This window comes from Metopolophium dirhodum, chromosome 5 (genome assembly GCF_019925205.1).
Source record: "Metopolophium dirhodum isolate CAU chromosome 5, ASM1992520v1, whole genome shotgun sequence".
NCBI classification, from domain to species: Eukaryota; Metazoa; Arthropoda; class Insecta; order Hemiptera; family Aphididae; genus Metopolophium; species Metopolophium dirhodum.
Window position 1 is genome coordinate 18,233,961 of NC_083564.1, and position 20,885 is coordinate 18,254,845.

A 20,885-nucleotide genomic window follows, 5' to 3' on the forward strand; every position below is an offset into this window, starting at 1 on the left:
TATTTTAATATACAAGAATTTATTATCGTAATAGTGGTGTCGCTTGAACGAAAAACCATATGGTAACCACGACCTTTGTTAGGAAAGAATATTAATATTATTTTTGCAGTATTAAATGTGCGCTATGCCTTTGCGTTTGAGACCTACGCAAGCCGTCACCCAAGTCTCTTGTCTCAATTCTCGTGCGGTGTATATAATGCATAATTATTATTCATTGCATAGGGTAATATTGCCTACAATTACTTTACTGTTCAAAATACCACAGAATATATAATGAAGTATAAAAATTTTTTATAAAAAAATGTCTTATACTCTGTGGCCAAACAATGCGCGTGGTCGGAGACAATGAAAACGATGCGATTATTATAATATTTAATCGTTTGGCGAAATCATAATAATAATAATAATAATATATAGCATTATCACTGCGGGGGCATAATATATTATATAATTGACGAATGCACTTTTAATTGTTGTTGTACAAACGATGACTCATGTGAAACTCATTTAAAATTTCTATTCGGATTTTAACGAAATGTAGTCGTCGGTTGTTCTCTAAACAAATTTCAATCCAAAGATTATATACCCAATAATCGTTTAAAACGAACCTACTTACATTTTCGGACGTTCAAAATCGGACCGTCCGTCCTGTATTATTATCTATAGGTCGATAAGTCTCGATACTTCCCGTGGTAAATATTATTTTGCGGTCGAAAAATATTTTCACGATATTGTTGTATAGTATCGGCACAGAAATAATGCGCAATTTCTTGTAATGTAACACTATGTATATATATATATATAATATTATTGCCAAGCTGTTTTCAGATATAATCATTAATGGAGGAATTCGATTGACGTAAGACAATAAAATGTCGATATTCGAACGAGTGCGATTTTTTAATCTCTTTTCGCATTCAAGTTAAATGTCTGCCGTCGGTACATGAATATTTCAACAGGAGGACTAATGTACACTTTGCAATACGTCATAATATTACAATGCGGGTAAGTACGTAATGTGAACCGTTTAGCAGGCGTGTAAAACCGATCTAATTATAATATATTGATATATACAGCAACAATAGTATGATAATAGGTACACTTCGCGTTTTGCGTTGCTCACGCCGCTAATTAGTATAATCAGTAATTATCTGTATGGCGAACGTGTGTGATTATAATGATTGAATTGTTATTGCAACGAGAAATGTAATATACATTGTTGCAACTCCCGACTTGTATCTTTATTGTGACTAACCTAACCTAACCTAGACAAGTTGAGTTTTAACCATAGTAAAATTTTATGGTGTACAGAAAATGCTAATATAAACGTTCAGTGAAATTTTCAAGTATCTACAGTCATTCGTTTTTTAATTACAATAAAATAAGAAAATTGTTACATGAGAAATCGAGTGGATATCAAATGTTGTAAAAATATAAATTTCAGACGCTCATAAAAATTTAATTTAAGTTTCTTGTAGACATTTTTTTTTTTGTGATAAAGGTAGACAAACTTATATTACATTTTCGAATCTTAGATTTAAAAAGAAAAATTTTTATGAATTCTCAACTCAAAATAATTTGTTAATTTTCGTGATTTTTCCGTATGTTGTCAAGATTTGAACTTTAAATGCTCATAAATAAAAACTGTGACAAAGGATTTTTAATATTTTTCAAATATCGTTGTAACAATATATTAGGAGCCTTGTATTAAATTTTTAAGCTTTTTTACCCAACAAATAAAGTTTTATTGACATGCAAAGAAAAAAATACTAATAAAATTGGAAACTGAAAATGTTCCTCAACAGTTCAAAACATTTTTAAAATTATATCGTGTATAGAAAATGCAAATATAAACAACTAGTGAAAATTTCATATATATACGTTCATTTGTTTTAGAGCTACACCAAAAATCAAAATCGATTTTCTCAAAAACAGATTTTGCGTAAAAATTCCCGTTTTTCCTTAATTTTTCTTTTGTTATTCACGGCTACCTAACCGCTATTTTTATAGCCATAAAATTTTTTATTAAATGTTGAAATTTTTCCAACAAGTTATACTACTTCTATAAAAAAGAAAAAGTTCCCCGGAAAGTTAGGCTTTTCATAGCCATGAGATATTATCGATTTTTATTAATTTCTTTTAAACTATTAAATTGTATTATTTTTACAAGTAAGTCAGACTGACACAACATCTCCGCTCATACTTGTTTTTCATATACAATGATTTATCATCCATTACAACGACATGCTTGACAAACTACTGAACAGCAGAGCGATACACACTTGTCCACTTTTTCATAAATGCTTATATTTTTTTTTTTTAATGAAAGAAAAAGAGGCTTCAACGTCTGGGGTGATTAGCCATGTATACATTTTACATTGTGTGAGTTAAATTAATAATTACATTTAAAAAGTTGCAAAAGTCTTAAATTATGAATGCAGAATACATATTGATCAAAGATTGTGTACAATGTTAATTTGTGTAAGGAAGTTTAATATTTTTATGGTGTTGTCTTCATGGAGTGCTTTTTCTAAGTTGTTGGGTATTTGTAAAGTATTTCTGATGTTTTGGAGGTTTGGGCAGTGTTCAATGGTTAGGTCTTCTTGGCATTGGTTGCATATGGGTGGTAGATCTTTTCTAATTAAAAAAGAATGAGTCAGAGAAGTATGTCCAATTCTTACTTTGGTTAGAGTGACTTCTTGTCGTCTGTTTCGGGTGCATTTTTTGATTTTTTTTTAATTTGTTGGAAGGCGAAACAGAATCCTAGTAACTTTGCCATGTCATATTTATTTTGTTTTTAATGGAAATATTTATGTCGTTAGCCGGTATGTCAGTGATTGTTGGATGTAAGATGTAAAATGCTTATATTATTTTTTAATTTTATTATTAAACATTCCCAAAAACATTATGCCATTTAAAGGTATGTGTAAAATGATAGTTGGAAAACCTATTTTAGTGGATAGTGATTTTGTATCATCCTGTGATGCCATTGCTTGTGTAAATCTCGATAATGACCTGAAGACTATTTGAAAAAATTATTATTTATTGTATACTATTTACAAACATTTCGATTTTTTATTATTTAATTGTATGGTTAAATATTTAAACTTTAATTGTTTTGTAGATAATAGTAAACAAGAAAGATGAAGTTGGGACGGAATATTGGAATATGTTTGCAACCAAAAAATTACTAATAGGAAGAAGTTACTAACAAATTATATTAGATATATAAAATTACTACTTAAAACATTTTTTTAACCTTATTTTTCAATAATTACACCATATTATTTTCAAGACTATTTAATATTTATAAAATCCTTATCATAGAACCGTGGGTCTTGGGCCTATTTAGAAATGTCTTTTTTTGGGGGAGCACTAACAAAAAATTAAAATTATACATTCATATTACTATACTACCCTCAACAATCACAATAAAATCAATATTCATCATGCAAGTTCTAAAATGTCTATAGTATGTATTATTGGTAACAATAACCTAAGACAGATTACGTTTTAGGGCAGCTTTACAGAATCAAATGTGTAATGCATATTTTGGACTATATATCCAAAAAAATTATATAGAAAGATTGATTATCAGTTAAATGTAAACATATTTTATCTAAAAACAGGGAAGAATAAGAAATGTAGTTTGACAATAATATTTTTACAAAAAGTTTTATTGGTTCAGTATTCTTTTTGAGGTTTAACTTGCTTTTTTGATTACCTATTTTATTATTTATATAACCTTATTGAAATGCCCACCTAGTTAATAATATTTAGTCATTGACCATTGTACACGTTACCAGTGTATTTAGCCATGGGTCTAGGTATAATACATATTATTATGTATACATTTTTTTCTTATGATAAGTATACAATATATTACACATGATGTATACAATATTATATATTATGCTGGAATATATACCATACAATTTGCAAATTATTTTCTAGTTGAAAATGTATAAACTGTTTATAGTTAAGAATTGATAATTTTTTTATGCTATTCATAAGAATTTCATAGTGTATCCAATAAAATCTAAAAATTATAATAACACAGTTTTTTAAACGTGGGCTTTTCTTTTTACATGGAAAAAGTATACCCTCTCCTTCCGTTGGGTACGCCTCTGAACTGTAATACATTTATTAAGTCAAGCTTGTGGTTTTTTATTTATTTGTATGATAATGAAAATCTATTGAAAAAAGAAACTGCGTCTCATACTACTTCCCTCTGTAATTTTATTCAAATCATCAAAGCACAGATAAATTTAAGTTCTAAAATTATTATTAAGTATTTACAGCAGTTTAACAAAACCAAATTTTTACCAAAATAGTCAAGATAATATTAATATTATACACAGTTATTAATTATGCCTTAAATATGTACATTTGTCAAAAAATATGGAAGACTGTAAGATAATTAGTTTCATAATAATTTTATACAAATACTTTATTACATACCAACTTACTACTTACTAGGTTAATAGTTTTAATGTAACTACTTATCTAATTCTAATCTATACATTTTAGGCAATTTAAATTAACCACTTTTTATTTACTTATACAACAAATAGGTTACATTTAATTTAAACTCTGGTGTCAATTACGAAAATATCACTCGTATAATCCATCGTACATGATGTGAAAAATTAAAATATTTTATCAAATGGCAAACCGAGTTTATTGTTGCAACATATCGTTGGAAATAGATAAGTCTATTTTATTGAAAAATAAACATTTATCGTTCACTATAGTAAATATGTACATTAATTTTATATTAAATTATTATATTTATTCTTCCTGACCGTCTTAAGGCAGACAGTCGTCGTAGGGACACCCATTTTTCCGTGCGTAATCCAAACACTCCAGGTGACCGAATCTCGCGGCCCAGGTGCACGTCTCCTTGTCCCAGGGGCAACCGTTTTCCCGCGCGTAAACCAAACAGTCCAGGTGACCGAATCTCGCGGCCCAGGTGCACGTCTGCTTGTCCCAGGGGCAACCGTTTTCCCGCGCATAAACCAAACAGTCCAATTGTCCACCTACCGCAGCCTGAATGCACATATTACTCTCGTTCCAGGGACACCCGTTTTCCCGTGCGTAAAATAGACATTCCTTGTGACCGTTTTCCGCGGCCCGGCTGCACGTCTCCTCATCCCAGGGGCACCCGTTTTCCAGTGCGTATTTCAAGCACTCCATGCTACCGTTTCCCGCGGCCTCGCTGCACGTAAACACGTTCCAGGGACATCCGTTTTCCCGCGCGTAAATCAAACAGTCCAAATGTCCACCTTCCGCGGCATATCTGCACGTCGTCTCGTTCCAGGGGCACCCGTTTTCCCGTGCGTATACCAAGCACTCCAGGTGTCCTCTCTTCGCGGCCCAGTTGCACGTCTCCTCGTCCCAGGGGCACCCGTTTTCTCGTGCGTAAGCCAAACATTCCAAATGTCCATCTGCCGCGGCCTGCAAGCACGTATACACGCTCCAGGGGCATCCGTTTTCCCGCGCGTAAGCCAAGCACTCCATGTGACCGTTTTTCGCGGCATTGCTGCACGTTATCTCGTTCCACGGGCACCCGTTTTCCCTTGCGTAAATCAAGCACTCCATGTGACCGTTTTTCGCGGCATTGCTGCACGTGTCCTCGTCCCAGGGGCACCCGTTTTCCCTTGCGTAAATCAAGCACTCCATGTGACCGTTTTTCGCGGCATTGCTGCACGTCATCTCGTTCCACGGGCACCCGTTTTCCCTTGCATAAACCAAGCACTCCATGTGACCGTTTTCCGCGGCATTGCTGCACGTTATCTCGTTCCATGGGCACCCGTTCTCCGAGGCGTATCTTAGACACTCTAGATTTCCCGATTCCGCAGCTTTGCCGCACGCCATATCCTCGGCGTAATCTAACATACTGCTCCAAGGGACGCCGATCTCGTGAGCAAGTTTCAGGCAATCGATGTGCCCGTGCAACGCTGCTTTTTCGCATATGTTTTTAAACCTCTGGTCATTGACGGGGAATTGCGATCTGCTGAACATGGTCAGCCTATCATTGCCGTCGTTTAGGTTTTTGTCTATTTTTAAAATTTCGAACAGCGCCACGCAACAGTCTTGGATATCCACGTCCGGTGCTTCCATCAAGTCGAACTTGTTACGCTCGATCTTGTTACAAGCGTAGTACGCCGTTTTCAACAGGCTAGGTAATTCGTACATTTCTCCGTTTAGGTCCGACGACGTAGCAGTCCGCTCCAAACGTTCTACGTTATAATCTAAAAACCATGCAAACAACAAATTACTAACACGTTGTAAGTACGAACTACGGAATAAATTAATTATAATGAAGTACAGACGCTAGCTCAACCTAACCCAACCTCCCACAAATGCTAATACTATTTGGAAAAGAGGGGACGTGTCCTTGAACTTATGGGCATTGGCATTTTTTTTCTTATGTGAATCAGCTGACCATTCACATCTATAGACCTTACACTAATAGACGAGCCTTCCGTATACCATATGCACTATATGAGCAGTAGTGAGGCATAACACAGTGATTCAGAAAAATTTGATGTCGGATTTACCACTCTTGGTAATTGTATAAAATAATATTGTATAGGTGCTTACTTTGTGACTTATGTACGATATACCCTAAGTTAAAGCAAAAAATACGAAGTACAAATGTATTATTACTTATAATATTTGATCGTACCAAATACTATACTACACAGAATACATAGTATTTTATCGTACTTTACGTCTGGTATGGTTTTAAAAATATTGTACTCATTAATGCTCACGTGCACAGTACACGGTGTACCGTCAGCAGAGCCCTCTCGTCCTATCGTTCGAACTGCTACTATTGCCCGTCTATTTATAGTATAAGGCTTAGATCATAATATGGTAAAAAAATTAAAATTTATCAGAGGCGCTGCGCGTGGCAGTCAAGTAGCGTTGCGCTCAAGCACATAAACGTAAAATCGAAAACTTTGGAAGGTTATAACTTCCGGTAAAAAAAATTTACACCATCGTCTTAAGCATAAAAAAAACAAGTCATTTGAAAAAAAAAATTAAGATTGTGAGGGGGTTGGTAAACTGCATTGGTTCCGCAAGTACGACCGCGTATGAGCATGATATACTATCATAAATCATGGTTGACATACATGAGTGTCGACGAATTACTATTTTAGACTCAATAGCTAAACAGTTTATAATCTTAAAAATGAGTTTAAAAGATAAATTTAATGAGGTAGCTCTTTATTTTATAACTGAATATCCAAAATTAAATTTTGAGAATGTCTCGGTTTCTGACAGTTGTGTAAGTAATATTTGCAATATGATATTTAAGAAAAATATTGATCACAAGTTGAAACAATCAATAGTAAATGCTATTTAAAGAAGAACTTCAGCTTTTGTAAGTGTATTGAAACTATGAAATGTGATGATGTAGTTAATATATCAGAAATGAATAATAGTAGCCAGTAGGCACAATAATGAAGTATATTGAACTTTGTAATTACACGTCTAACAATTTTTTAAATTACAATAATAAACTCTAACTGACATATGTAGACACATTAAAGTCACTGCAAATAGAGTTAATTGTTATAAAGTGTACAAACAATGTAAAAAGTACCTTTATCTGCCCTCGTGTCTACCGATGAATAACATAGATAACATTGATTGATGAAATAGTTTTTGTTTTAATGAAAATTCTGGTAATGATAACGATATGTTTGAAAATTGCAGTTCTTATTCTGTGCACATAGAGTTTGAACTTCTGCAAAGTGACAATGTTTCATTAGAATATACGAATGCATCAAAAGAAATTGATTTCATTCGGTCTAAGAGAGCAACTAATACTTAGTAGTAGTACTTCAATTCTACCTGTAAACATAACCGATGAATCTTTTTTTGTTACCCCATGTAAAATAACAAACGGTAAACATCATCTACCAAGCCCCCTCAAGAATGCTTTCTATAAAAAAACGCCTAGAAAGTCTGGTGTGGTTCTACCTCTGGAAACAAATAATCAATTTCCAAAACAACACAACAACCATGATTTTGTGTGTTTTGAAAGATCTTTCAAATTTTCATTTGATTTATGTTGATCTCAAAGGTCAAACCCATTTGGACAAGAATAAATATCCTATTATGTTAAGAAAGCGCATAAGAACTGAGAACAATACATGAATTGTTGATGCAAAAATGGTCAGATATTTTAAAAATCATTGTAACGTGTACATGTATAGTAGTCATGAGGGTTGTAAGACTTTTAGGATTTAAGTCCAGCCTGCAAACGGAACGTTAGCGGCGGCGGTGTATAGTTCTGGTTTGAATTATTATCATCATAATCCTGATGACAATGGTCTCAGGAACCACGTGAAAGGGTTTCAGCGAGACTTGAACAAAGAAATGCTGAAAAAAACTGAAGCATTTTCCTTCAGGTCAAACATAGTTGACGAGGCATCGCCCACTCAGTTGAATTGTCGCAATTTGCAAGGTATTAAATAAGATTATGTCAGAAAAATTAGATCTGAGGCCTTGACTGCTGATGATTATGATGAAGATGATTTTCATAATATTCTATTGATGTAAAACGATAATGAAAAACAACTTTGTACAGCATGTCGGTAAACCGCCTGTGCACTGCTATAGTAAAGAACAGTTAGACATAATAAGAAGACTGATTAAAAATCAAAAACCAGTAACTGGTTATTTGGATGCAACTGGTCAGGAAAATTGACAAGAACACCAAAAGAGTTCTGTACTATGTTCTAGTTGTAAATGTCCCTTTACCTAGAAATTCGAGTGTCACGTTTCCCGTTGTTGAGATGATTAGTTCAGCACACGACATAGTCTTAATTTCACAAAGCATTTGTTTTGAAACACAAACTGACTTTGAGCCGTATTCACAAACACAGTGACGGATTTCAGTTATGCACAAATAATATCTTGTGTATAAGATGGAATGTTTTTAATTCCATATTCAATTACCTTAACTGGTGTTACAGAGTATTTGTTGAAAAAAATGACTGGTCTAATGTCATCATCATAAGCATCTGTGAATGATTACACAAAAATCATAGTAAACCATGTCTATACGTATTTTCAATTTGAGACAAACGACAGTAAGACTGTAGAAAAAACAAAAAAAGAAATAATGTTATTGATTGGATATGTTAACTGTTCAAGGAGTTTGTAATGTGTTGAAAATTGGTTCAAAATATTTTTAGTAATATTGTTGTCTCCATGTAGTACAGGAAAAACCAAAAATGCCATTGGTACGATGAGAAACAAGTGTAATGTTAACCACCAATTGTCAAATGAATGTACAACAAAGGCAAAGATTATTCAGAAGAAATAAATAAATTTCTATGCAAATCCGACACGAGAAATTCCATGTTGTACTGTAATAGATTTCAGCCTATCAAAGAACATGTCAAATCTAGTGTTTTACTAGATTGTTCAGTAAATTATTATAAAAATATAAGTAATGAATATTATGATGAATCATAATTACACGAGTTTAAAGTTAAGTGTGTACCTTTCTTAGCACTTTGGACACCTATTATGAATAATTAAGTCAACAATAACAATGGAATACGCCAGAGTAATGCTACCATGGAGTCTTGGTTTAAAACGGTAAAAGTTGATTAACTTGATGGCGACTGAAGTTGGAATTTTGGTCGGTTTTTAAGACTTATGAGAGAGCATGTGCAAATTGCTATTGCAATATTTTTAATTGGTTATAAAAAATAAAGTTATTTGACAAAATTAGCACAAAAAAAGTAACTCAAAGTAGGTATGTGTAAATTACTTTACATAGAAAGGTAGGGCAACTGTTTCAAACTAGTTTTGTTACAGTAACTTGTAAAATAAGTTAATCCCATCACCCATTTACATAAGTATGCAAATCACTAGACATAATTTTAAAACACAATTTGTAACCACACCACTCATGTACTTCATACGTCTGCATAACTGACAGTCCATAGTCTGATATTTCTAAGTGGGACAGCATTAAGTGTTATGATTTGTTTAATTTATATTTAATGTTTAAAAATATACCTCGAAATATACTCACTAGATGTTTCAGCAATGATCAATCCAATATAAAAGGTACAATCATATGGCCATCATAGTTGTTGACCAGTCCGAATAAAACATCATTTTGATAAAGTTAAATTTCTGAAATAAAAATATGATAAGAAAATTTGTGGACATTTGATACATAAACGATCCGAATCAGTATTTAAAAAGATAAACTTTGTAACCATATCTGTCCATTAAGAGCTTAAGTTATAATTTTTCCCCAGCAGTTATAAGTTTGCTTTATTTACTTTAATAATAATATTTATTTTAAATTAAATTAAAGCACTACAAACTGCATATCAAGATTATAATGAAATTACTAGTTACTTTTTTTTTTCAAAAAAAGAAAAAGATATTCATAGAAACAATCCGTTCAACCTAGAAGTCAGAATTGATATTGTCATCGTAGTTTTTGATATCAAGCTGTTAGTTCATTACATTTCACTCTACACCATATTCATAAACCAATAATACAGTAAATATTAAATTATTTATTAATCCGTACCTATTCAAAAACTTGGAAGGCTCCACTTTCTTGATAAGTTGTCAATTATGTAGTATCTGAAATCACACAAAAAGGTTAATTATATTATAATATGAGCTTTGTATTCATCTAGTGTTTGTTCAGGGGCGGTCAGTAGACTTTGTACTGTGGGGCATGGGGCCCTTCATTATTAAGCTCCAAGGGACCATAATTAAGGTATAGTACATCTTAAATCTTTATTATTCGTTATTTTATATTAACCGTAATTTCTGAATTTGATTGTATAATAATATAATAATATTGGTGTAATGTAAATTACTGATATTTCAAAGTGGGACGGCATTAAGTGTTATGATTTGTTTAATTTGTATTTCATGTTTAAAAATATACTCACTAGATTCCAAATCATTGAAAAACCTATTTTTCTCAAATTGTTTTCTATACAACTTACTTAACATTTTGTTTTTGATAGAATATCAGCAGGCAGTTGATAGCTTTCTAACCAAATTTCACACCTAAAAGTGTAACAAAAAAATAGTTAATATTTTATACTACAAGACCAGTGGTTGGGAATAGCGTGCTAATTGTAGCGACGCTACAATACACCTAATGTAGCGTTATACTTTAGTGCGCTAGTAATTTTCGGTTAGCGTATCAAAAATTCCCATTATTTTATCTCTACCTTCAATACCTATTTGGTGATAGTTAAAATAGTATGATCATTGATAACTATCATATTTATTTATTTATATAATAATAAAGATGAGTATACTAATGAATTTTTCGTGTTTAATCCACGATTAACTAGCATGGTTAAAACCCGTCCAGTGACCAAATGTTAGGTCAGTACAAACTATAAACTACCAATTTTCAATTGGAAGATTAAAAAAAAAATGTAGTGTAAAAGTAACGCGCTACATTTAAACAATAGCAGTAGAAGCAGCACACTACATTAAAAAAAAAAAAAATAGCAACGGCAAGCTACGTTCTTTGGGGGAGTACCTATCTGTAGCGTGCTACAAAAAACTACTAGCGTCCCGACCACTGTACATAACACAATTGATTTGGTACTCGTTACGCATAATGTACACAGATTTTTTAATTTGTTGAGACCTGTCTTATCGTTCACTAGACTAAAAAAATTAGGCATGTGTAGTAACTGTGTAACATTATGTTGTATATTCAACGAGTACCATTATTGACTTGTTTTATAGTTAACATCATTGTAATATAATTATAAAACACTTACCGAGCGAGGACTTTGGGAAAAGAAAACAAAACGAACAGTTTCTTTTTGCATTTTCATTTATCCTCACGATTTCACTACGCATTTAAAAGAACAACCACTCTTAGGAATCGACATTGTAATAATATTGTGTAGGTATATTATATTATGAAGCACAGTATAAAACGCAGTAAGCACTAAAAAACGTGTGACAAATTATGCTTCATATGCCTTTTGCTAAGTTCCTTACAAGCGTATAGACACAGAGAATGTCTGACTTGTCTGAGACTCCGAACGATTGCAAGTTGCAAGACAGCCGACTCTGTTATCATTGTCAGCTATCACAGATATTATTATCAGTTACACGGACACTTTTATTAGAAAAAATTTCAAAAATCATGTTTTTTTAAATTTATTACATTGGTAATAGCACAAATTATAATATGAAAACCAAGGTGGAAATTAACACGTTTTTTTAAACTTTTTATCAATTAATTATTTTACTAATTAATAAGAATATCGAAAATCGGGCTTCTTACGTTTCTAGAAAAAATTCTCCTCTACAATTTTTGTAATAGGTATTTATACTGTAAAACGCTTGATGAAAACAGAATATTGTGCACTGTCTTCCTATGCTGCAATGTAAAAAATGAATAAGGTGTTCTGATTGGTTGTCTCTCAAATCAGTGTGACCACAAATACCAATGCTAATTTATTGTATATACTTACATACCATAATATTGAAATTTGAATTATTGAATTAAGAGTGTGCAATAGTAAAAGTGTTACGTATGTAACGCTCCAGAGATGGCGTTGTGCGCCGTATCGCCGCCGTCGCGGCTGGACGTAACCACGCCCATGTCTCCGTTGCGAGATTCACGCGGCATTCTCGCAGGAGAGGCGCATTATTATTTCACGAACAGTCTAGTTGTGCGGGTCCATACAATATTGACATTGACAATTGCGTAAATTGTCACCCGTGTATTTCTAATGCACGTAGTACGTACCATTACGCCGCGCACTCGATCTTCGCTAGACTTACTTTTTAATGAAAGCTCCTGATTACTTAAATATGTGTATCAATACATAAATTACAACAAATTTAACCAGATGGCTTGATATACATTTGTAACCTAATTAGTAATTACTTTTTTAAAATACACATAAAATAATGATTCGTAATGAGTAAATACATTTTTTAGTAACCATGTTGCGTCTTTTACGTTTTAACCTGAAGCACTTTTCGTACGATAGTTGATTATTCTCCTATATACGTATCTATTAATAATGATTTAAATAGGTAGTTGATATTACTATAAACAGCATAATATACCTAACCTAAGTTCAAATTAATAAATCTTTGGAAAATTTCATTGAGCACCTATTGAAAACTATGATTTAAGTAACAGTGGATTGTTTCAAGTTTCGATGAATAATATTTTTTGAATAACAAATACCTATTTAAATTAAATAACAAACGGTATTTTGTAATTTATTTTTCGACAGATTATTTTGTACGGTAGTTGTTTGTATTATTTTTGAATGAAAATATATGTACACACGTTGTAAAATATGTAAGTTTATGGGCTTATGGCTGATTTTCTGTTAATCGTCTATTTGGTTAACCCTCATAGTCCTGGTCCCGACAGTGACGATTAATCGAGTTTCTACTGTATACTTATAAACAGATAATGTGATGGTGACAAAATATTTTATTTGGTAAAATAGCAATTACTGTTCAATAATTGTTGACATTTTTGTTTATAGTTTCAATGAAATATATCATAAATATAAAAAAATTCTATAACTTAACCTACACAATAAAAAAAATAATTGGTTTGTGAAAAAGCCTACTACTATAAATTACAATAATTTGTTACAATCGATCTTTTATTCGTAAACTAACATTAAAAAGTTCTGATAAATTATTTCTGAAAGCTGGATGTCAAATTCGTTTTTTTTTAGTATTAGACATTCGTACTACAGTAGGCAAAATTCATTTTTGTCAAAAAAATTGCATTTGAAAGTGTCATTGTCTGTATAATATATAATAATATACTTCAAAAGTTTCAAGTACTCAAGAACAATATTTTTAAGTTACAACAAATTAACTAAAATCTTTTATTTTGGTTAAAATATCTAATTTTGTCCACAAATGAACATAAAATTGCTATTAAAAAATTGTTTAAAGTGTTTATATTTTTTTTTAGGTTTTTTGGTTACAGAAAAAACAAATTTCTATTTTGTCAACATTTAAACTTTAAATGCTTATAAAAAAAATTTTGGACTATGAATTTTTAATATTTTTAAAAAGATATATTGTAACAATTTGTGAGGAGCCTTGTATTAAATTTTCAAGCTTTTTGACCTAACAAATAAAATTTAATAGATAATTATATAAAAAAAATAAAAAATTTGAAAATGAAAAATTTCCGCAAACACCTCAAAACACGCGTCAAAATATTTTGAAAATTTTATCAAGTAAAGAAAATAAACATTTGGTGGAAATTTCAAGAATGTGCGGTTATTCGTTTTTTAACTACAACAAAATAAGAATAACGTTCCATGAAAATTCGAGTCAATATCTTTATTCTAATGTTGTAAAAATATGTAAGCTTCAAACACTCATAACAATTTAATTCAACTTTCCGGTAGGCATTTTATTTTAGATTCTAAGTGGAACGATGAATGTATTGATTTTACAATGATGTGTGTTTTTTTATTTTTGTGTCTGTCATCAGCTTTGTTACAGTAAAAATGCTTAGATTTTCTTCAACAGTATCCTTTTCTGATAGGAAAGTGAATCTAGTTGGTACTTTGGTGGGTCAAAAGTAAAAATTTCCCAGTAATTTTCAAAATCGTCGTGAAAAACAAAAAAAAATGAAGGAAAAGCGGGAATTTTTACTCAAAATCTGTTTTTGAAAAAATTGATTTTGGTTTTTGGTGTAACTCTAAAACAAATGAACGTATATACATAAAATTTTCAACGGTAGTTTATATTTGCATTTTCTATACACGAAAAAATTTTCGAAATATTTTGATTTGTTTTGAACTGTTTAGGAATATTTTCTGTTTCTAATTTTATTAGTCTTTTTTTCTATATGAATGTCAATAAAACTTTATTTGTTGGGTAGAAATGCTTGAAATTTAATACAAGGCTCCTACTATATTGTATTATTGTTACAATGATATTTGAAAAATATTAAAAATATTTAGACACAGTATTTATTTATAATCATTTAAAGTTCAAATATTGACAAAATACTGAAAAATCACGAAAATTAACAAATTATTTTGAGTTGAGAATTTCTAAAAATTTTTCTTTTTAAATCTAAGATTTGAAAATGTAATACAAGATTATCCATAAGTTTATCTACCTTTATCAAAAAAAATATTTACAAAAAGTCAAATTAAATTTTTATGATCGTTTGAAACTCATATTTGTACAACATTTGATATACACTCTATTTCTCATGTAACGATTTTCTTATTTTGTTGTAATTAAAAAACGAGTGACTGACGACTGTACATACTTTAAAATTTCAATGTTTATATTAGCATTTTCTATACACGATATATCGTTCTAATAGCAGTTGAAAAATATTAAAAATACATAGAAACAATTTTTTTAAATATAATTTATTTATCAGTTAAAAATTCACGAGCACGGAGAAAAACAAAAAAAAATGAAGGAAAACCCGGAGTTTTTATGCAAAATCGGTTTAACAAAATCGATTTTGGTTTTTGGTGTAACTCTAAAACAAATGACCTTTATTATAGATTCGTGCAATTTTCACTGGTTGTTTATACTAGCGTTTTCTATACACAATAAATTTAAAAAAATATTGATTTGTTTTAACTGTTTCCGGACATTTTCAGTTTCCAAAATTGTAGAGAAGAATTTTTTCTAACAATCGTAAGATGCACGTTATGATATTTTAATTAATTAGTTAAATAATTAATTGATCAAAAGTAAGAAGATAACTTGTTAATTTACCATGCGATATATTAGACTATTGGAATACGATATCAAAAATACGAATGTTAAAAAAGTTCTCCTCTACAATGTTTATAAAAGGTATTTTTACTGTAAACCGATTCAATAAGCCGTATTACTTGAAGAACAAAAGTATAGTTTTTATTTGTATAAAATTCGGATACGAAGTGGCCGCACTATTGAACAAAATATGGCATAAAAACACGGTTTCGTAATCCAAGTAAAACGGCTTATTGAAGCGGTTTACAGCAAAACTACCTATTACAAAAATTGTAGAGAAGAACTTTTTTAACAACTGTAAGAAACCCGAATTTCGATATTTTTATAAATTAGTTGAATAATTAATCGATAAAAAATTTTAAAAACTGTGTTAATTTACCATGTGATATTGGACGATTGGAATACGATATCAAAAATCGGATTTCTTACGATTGTTAAAAAAGTTCTCGTCTACAATTTTTATGATAGGTAGTTTTGCTGTAAACCGCTTCAATAAGTCGTATTACTGGAATTACGAAACCATGTTTTTATGCCATATTTTGTCTTCTATAGTGCGCCCTCTTCGTATTCGAATTTTATACAAATAAAAACTATACTTTTGTTCTTCATGTAATACGGCTTATTGAAGTGGTTTACAACAAAACTACCTATCATAAAAATTGTAGACGAGAACTTTTTTAACAATCGTAAGAAATCCGATTTTTGATATCGTATTCCAATCGTCCAATATCACATGGTAAATTAACACGGTTTTTAAAACTTTTTATCGATTAATTATTCAACTAATTTATAAAAATATCGAAATTCGGGTTTCTTACGATTGTTAAAAAAGTTCTTCTCTACAATTTTTGTAATAGGTAGTTTTGTTGTAAACCGCTTCAATAAGCCGTATTACATGAAGAACAAAAGTATAGTTTTTATTTGTATAAAATTCGAATACGAAGAGGGCGCACTATAGAAGACAAAATATGGCATAAAAACATGGTTTCGCAATTCCAGTAATACGGCTTATTGAAGCGGTTTACAGCAAAACTACCTATTACAAAAATTGTAGAGAAGAACTTTTTTAACAATTGTATGAAGCCAGAATTTCGATATTTTTGTTAATTAGTTGAATAATTAATTGTTAAAAAATTAAAAACCTTGTTAATTTACTATGTGATGTTGGACGATTGTAATACGATATCAAAAATCGGATTTCTTACGATTGTTAAAAAAGTTCTCGTCTACAATTTTTATAATAGGTAGTTTTATTGTAAACCGCTTCAATAAGCCGTATTAGTGTATTACTTGAAGAACAAAAGTATAGTTTTTATTAGTAGGTATGAAATTCAGATACGAATACAAAATATAAAACCGAACAAAATTAAATAATATTTGTCATGAAATATAATATAATAATCATTTTCTTATCTGGGTTATTTATAAACTATGTACGGGCGCACGGCTGCGATAGAAAACCCGTTTTGACCTATGGTGCGGTACTGCTGTTATCGCGCGCGGGGTGGTGGTATGAACACCTAGTATCGAGCGCTGCCGCTGCCTATAATGGGCGCAGCACATGACGAGCGTAATTAAATGTTTTTTTTACCGAAAAACATGGTTTTGTAATTCCAGGAATACGGCTTATCGAAGCGTTTTACAGTATAAATACCTATTACAAAAATTGTAGAGGAGAATTTTTTCTAGAAACGTAAAAAGCCCGATTTTTGATATCTTGTTCCAATCGTCCAATATCGCATGGTAAATTAACACGTTTTTTTAAACTTTTTATCAATTAATTATTTTACTAATTAATAAGAATATCGAAAATCGGGCTTCTTACGTTTCTAGAAAAAATTCTCCTCTACAATTTTTGTAATAGGTATTTATACTGTAAAACGCTTCAATAAGCCGTATTCCTGGAATTACGAAACAATGTTTTTATGCCATATTTTGTCTACTAGTGCGCCCTCTTAAGCTCAGTGAACTTTTCAATTGCAACTCAATACTCATAATATTGTACTTTGGTAAAAGTAATAGAAAAGTAAAAAAGGTGGATAAGTGGATGTCGCTCTGCTGTACGGTAGGTTACAAGTGGGTCACTGTAATGGATGGTGTTAAATTTGAATTCAATGATATAATATCATTGTATAAGAAAAACGATTCTGAGCGAAAACGGTCAGTCAGCCTATGATTTTACCAAGTATATTTGATGATATTATTGTGGATAAAGTAATTTATATATAACTTATTAACGTGGAGCCTTGTTTTAAATTTTCAATCCTTAGCCATAAAAGTTAAACATTTTATACATTTTTAACCACAAAATAATTAATAAATTAAAAATTTGATGAATGTTCTCAAAATTTGAACTTTAAATGCTTATAAAAAAAAATTGTGTCTATGTATTTTTAATATTTTTTAACTGCTATTAGAACGATGTATCAGGAGACTTATATTAAATTGTCAAGCTTTTTTACTCAACAGATAAAATTTTATCGATAATTATAGAAAAAAAAACTAAAAAAATTGAAAACTGACAATGTCCGTAAACAGCTCAAAAAGAGTCAAAATATTTTCAAAATTGTATGGTGTGTAGAAAATGCTAATATAAACATTCAGTGAAATTTTCAAGTATCTACAGTCATTCGTTTTTTAATTACAATAAAATAAGAAAATTGTTACATGAGAAATCGAGTAAATATCAAATGTTGTAAAAATATAAATTTCAGACGCTCATAAAAATTTAATTTAAGTTCCTTCTAGACATTTTTTTTTTGATAAAGGTAGACAAACTTATGAGTAATCTTATATTAAATTTTTAAATCTTAGATTTAAAAAGAAAAATTTTTATGAATTCTCATCAAAATAATTTGCTATTTTTCGTGATTTTTCCGTATTTTGTCAAAATTTGAACTTTAAATGCTTATAATTAAAAACTGTGACTAAGGATTTTTAATTTTTTTCATCTGCCTTTTAAACAATAACCTAGGAGCCTTCTATTAAATTTTCAAGCTTTTTTACTCAACAGATAAAATTTTATTGATATTTATAGAAAAAAAAACTAAAAAAATTGAAAACTGACAATTGCCGTAAACAGCTCAAAAAGAGTCAAAAAATTTTATGGTGTATAGAAAATGCTAATATAAACATTCAGTCAAAATGTCATGTCCCTACGATCATTTGTTTTAGAGTTACACCAAAAACCAAAATCGATTTTCTCGAAAACAGATTTTGCGTAAAAATTCCCGTTTTTCCTTAATTTTTCTTTTGTTTTTCACGTCGCTTTTGAAAACTACAGGGAAATTTTTACTTTTGACCCCCCAAAGTACCAACTAGATTCACTTTCCTATCAGAAAAGTTACTAGGTATTGAAGAAAATCCAAGCACTTTTACTGTCCTAAAAGGTGATGACAGACACAAAAATAAAAAAAAAAATAAAAAAAAAAACACACATCATTGTAGAATCAATACATTTATCGCTTCGCTCAGAATCTAAAATGAAGTAGGTATTAAGTTAAAGTTAAGCATGACTAATGTTGTATTTCGACATCCGTGTCCACTATTTAATAGAGTATTTAATTAATTATTTTTTAAGATTTAGGATTCATGCTGCTATTAAATTTTTAAATAGGAATTTAATATCAGAAAAACAAAAAAAAAAATAGAAAATTGTGTATATTAAATCATTTATAAATAAATCAGAAAGAAAGCCATTTGTGATAACATTTTGTACTTAATTATGTTTATAATTAATTATAATATGTAATTATTTTTAATTGTTTATAGTAAAAATTATAAAGTATTTGTAATTTACCGGCATTCTAAAATTTTTTAATTGTAAAAATATTGTTTGATATTGTGATAAATTTAAATTAATATATTTTTGGAGACGACGATTTGCATTTTAGATTCTGAGCGAAGCGATGAATGTATTGATTCTACAATGATGTGTGTTTTTTTTTTATTTTAGATTCTGAGCGAAGCGATGAATGTATTGATTCTACAATGATGTGTGGTTTTTTTTTTATTTTTTTTTTATTTATTTTTTTATTTTTGTGTCTGTCATCACCTTTTAGGACAGTAAAAGTGCTTGGATTTTCTTCAATAGTAACTTTTCTGATAGGAAAGTGAATCTAGTTGGTACTTTGGGGGGTCAAAAGTAAAAATTTCCCAGTAGTTTTCACAAGCGACGTGAAAAACAAAAGAAAAATTAAGGAAAAACGGGAATTTTTACGTAAAATCTGTTTTCGAGAAAATCGATTTTGGTTTTTGGTGTAACTCTAAAACAAATGACCGTAGGGACATGAAATTTTGAACCTATTTATAAAAATGTTTTCTAACTCATCTATAAAATCATAAAATTCATGTTGTGGCATCATTAAATTGCCAATCATTGATTTTTCTGAATTTTCATATGATTTGAAATAACAAAGTAAAAAAGAGTCATACAATTTTTTTTGTGATTTTGCATAATGAATACAAACTTCGCAACTATGTTTTTCAAAACATATATAAACATATACAAACATATATAAAAGCATTTTTCTGAGGCATCGATAAATTCCTATAATCTGGGGTAATCTATTTTAAGTGTATTTTTAAATTTAAATGGATTTTTATCTGGAATTATTATTTTTATGGTTTCGTCATTAAAAGAATCAGTATTTATTTTAGATATAATTTCATCCAAGTCTGCTATGCAATTGGAATTGTCTGAGTGAGTAAAATAATTAAGACAAAAATTTTGTTTAAATGACCAGATGAATTGTATGGGAGTTGGATTAACATTATTTCCATTATGTGCCAAATAAATTTTTGTCGTATACTCCGTTATCACTATCAGGTGAGTCTATTGATTAAGATTATCAATTATAATTTCTTATCACAGGACCTATTTCTTATCATGGGACCCAACTGTCCCCATCAAAGCCACCAGTATATGATAAGTTTCAAATATTTTTAGTTCGTTGGAATGGTCACATTGATTCTGGCGGTGATCATATCAGGACGTTTTTTGTTTACATTTAAGTGCACAATCTGTTTTCATATAATCTGTGGTAACTGGTAATAGTATTGAACTAGATTCACTTTCCTTTCGGAAAAGTTACTGTTGAAGAAAA

At 30.3% G+C, this 20,885-nt stretch overlaps 1 protein-coding gene across 7 annotated transcripts in view; it reads right to left on the bottom strand.

Moving 5' to 3' along the window:
- Positions 1 to 4,214: 4,214 nt before the first annotated feature.
- Positions 4,215 to 20,885, bottom strand: part of LOC132944646 (uncharacterized) — a 28,457-nt gene continuing 11,786 nt past the window's right edge. Inside the window, exons 1-7 of one of the 7 annotated variants that reach the window (XM_061014106.1) lie at positions 11,808 to 12,305; positions 11,010 to 11,073; positions 10,580 to 10,635; positions 10,067 to 10,170; positions 8,977 to 9,116; positions 7,616 to 7,759; positions 4,215 to 6,254 (exon numbers count right to left, since the gene is read on the bottom strand). In XM_061014106.1, coding sequence (XP_060870089.1) covers positions 4,810 to 6,198 — 1,389 coding nt within the window. In that variant the 5' untranslated portion in view covers positions 6,199 to 6,254; positions 7,616 to 7,759; positions 8,977 to 9,116; ... (2 more) ...; positions 11,010 to 11,073; positions 11,808 to 12,305 and the 3' untranslated portion in view covers positions 4,215 to 4,809. Of the gene's footprint in view, positions 6,255 to 7,615; positions 7,760 to 8,976; positions 9,117 to 10,066; positions 10,171 to 10,579; positions 10,636 to 10,952; positions 11,074 to 11,807; positions 12,307 to 20,885 lie in introns of those variants that run through there. The other 6 variants (XM_061014108.1, XM_061014107.1, XM_061014105.1 and 3 more) reach the window with 6 other exon arrangements.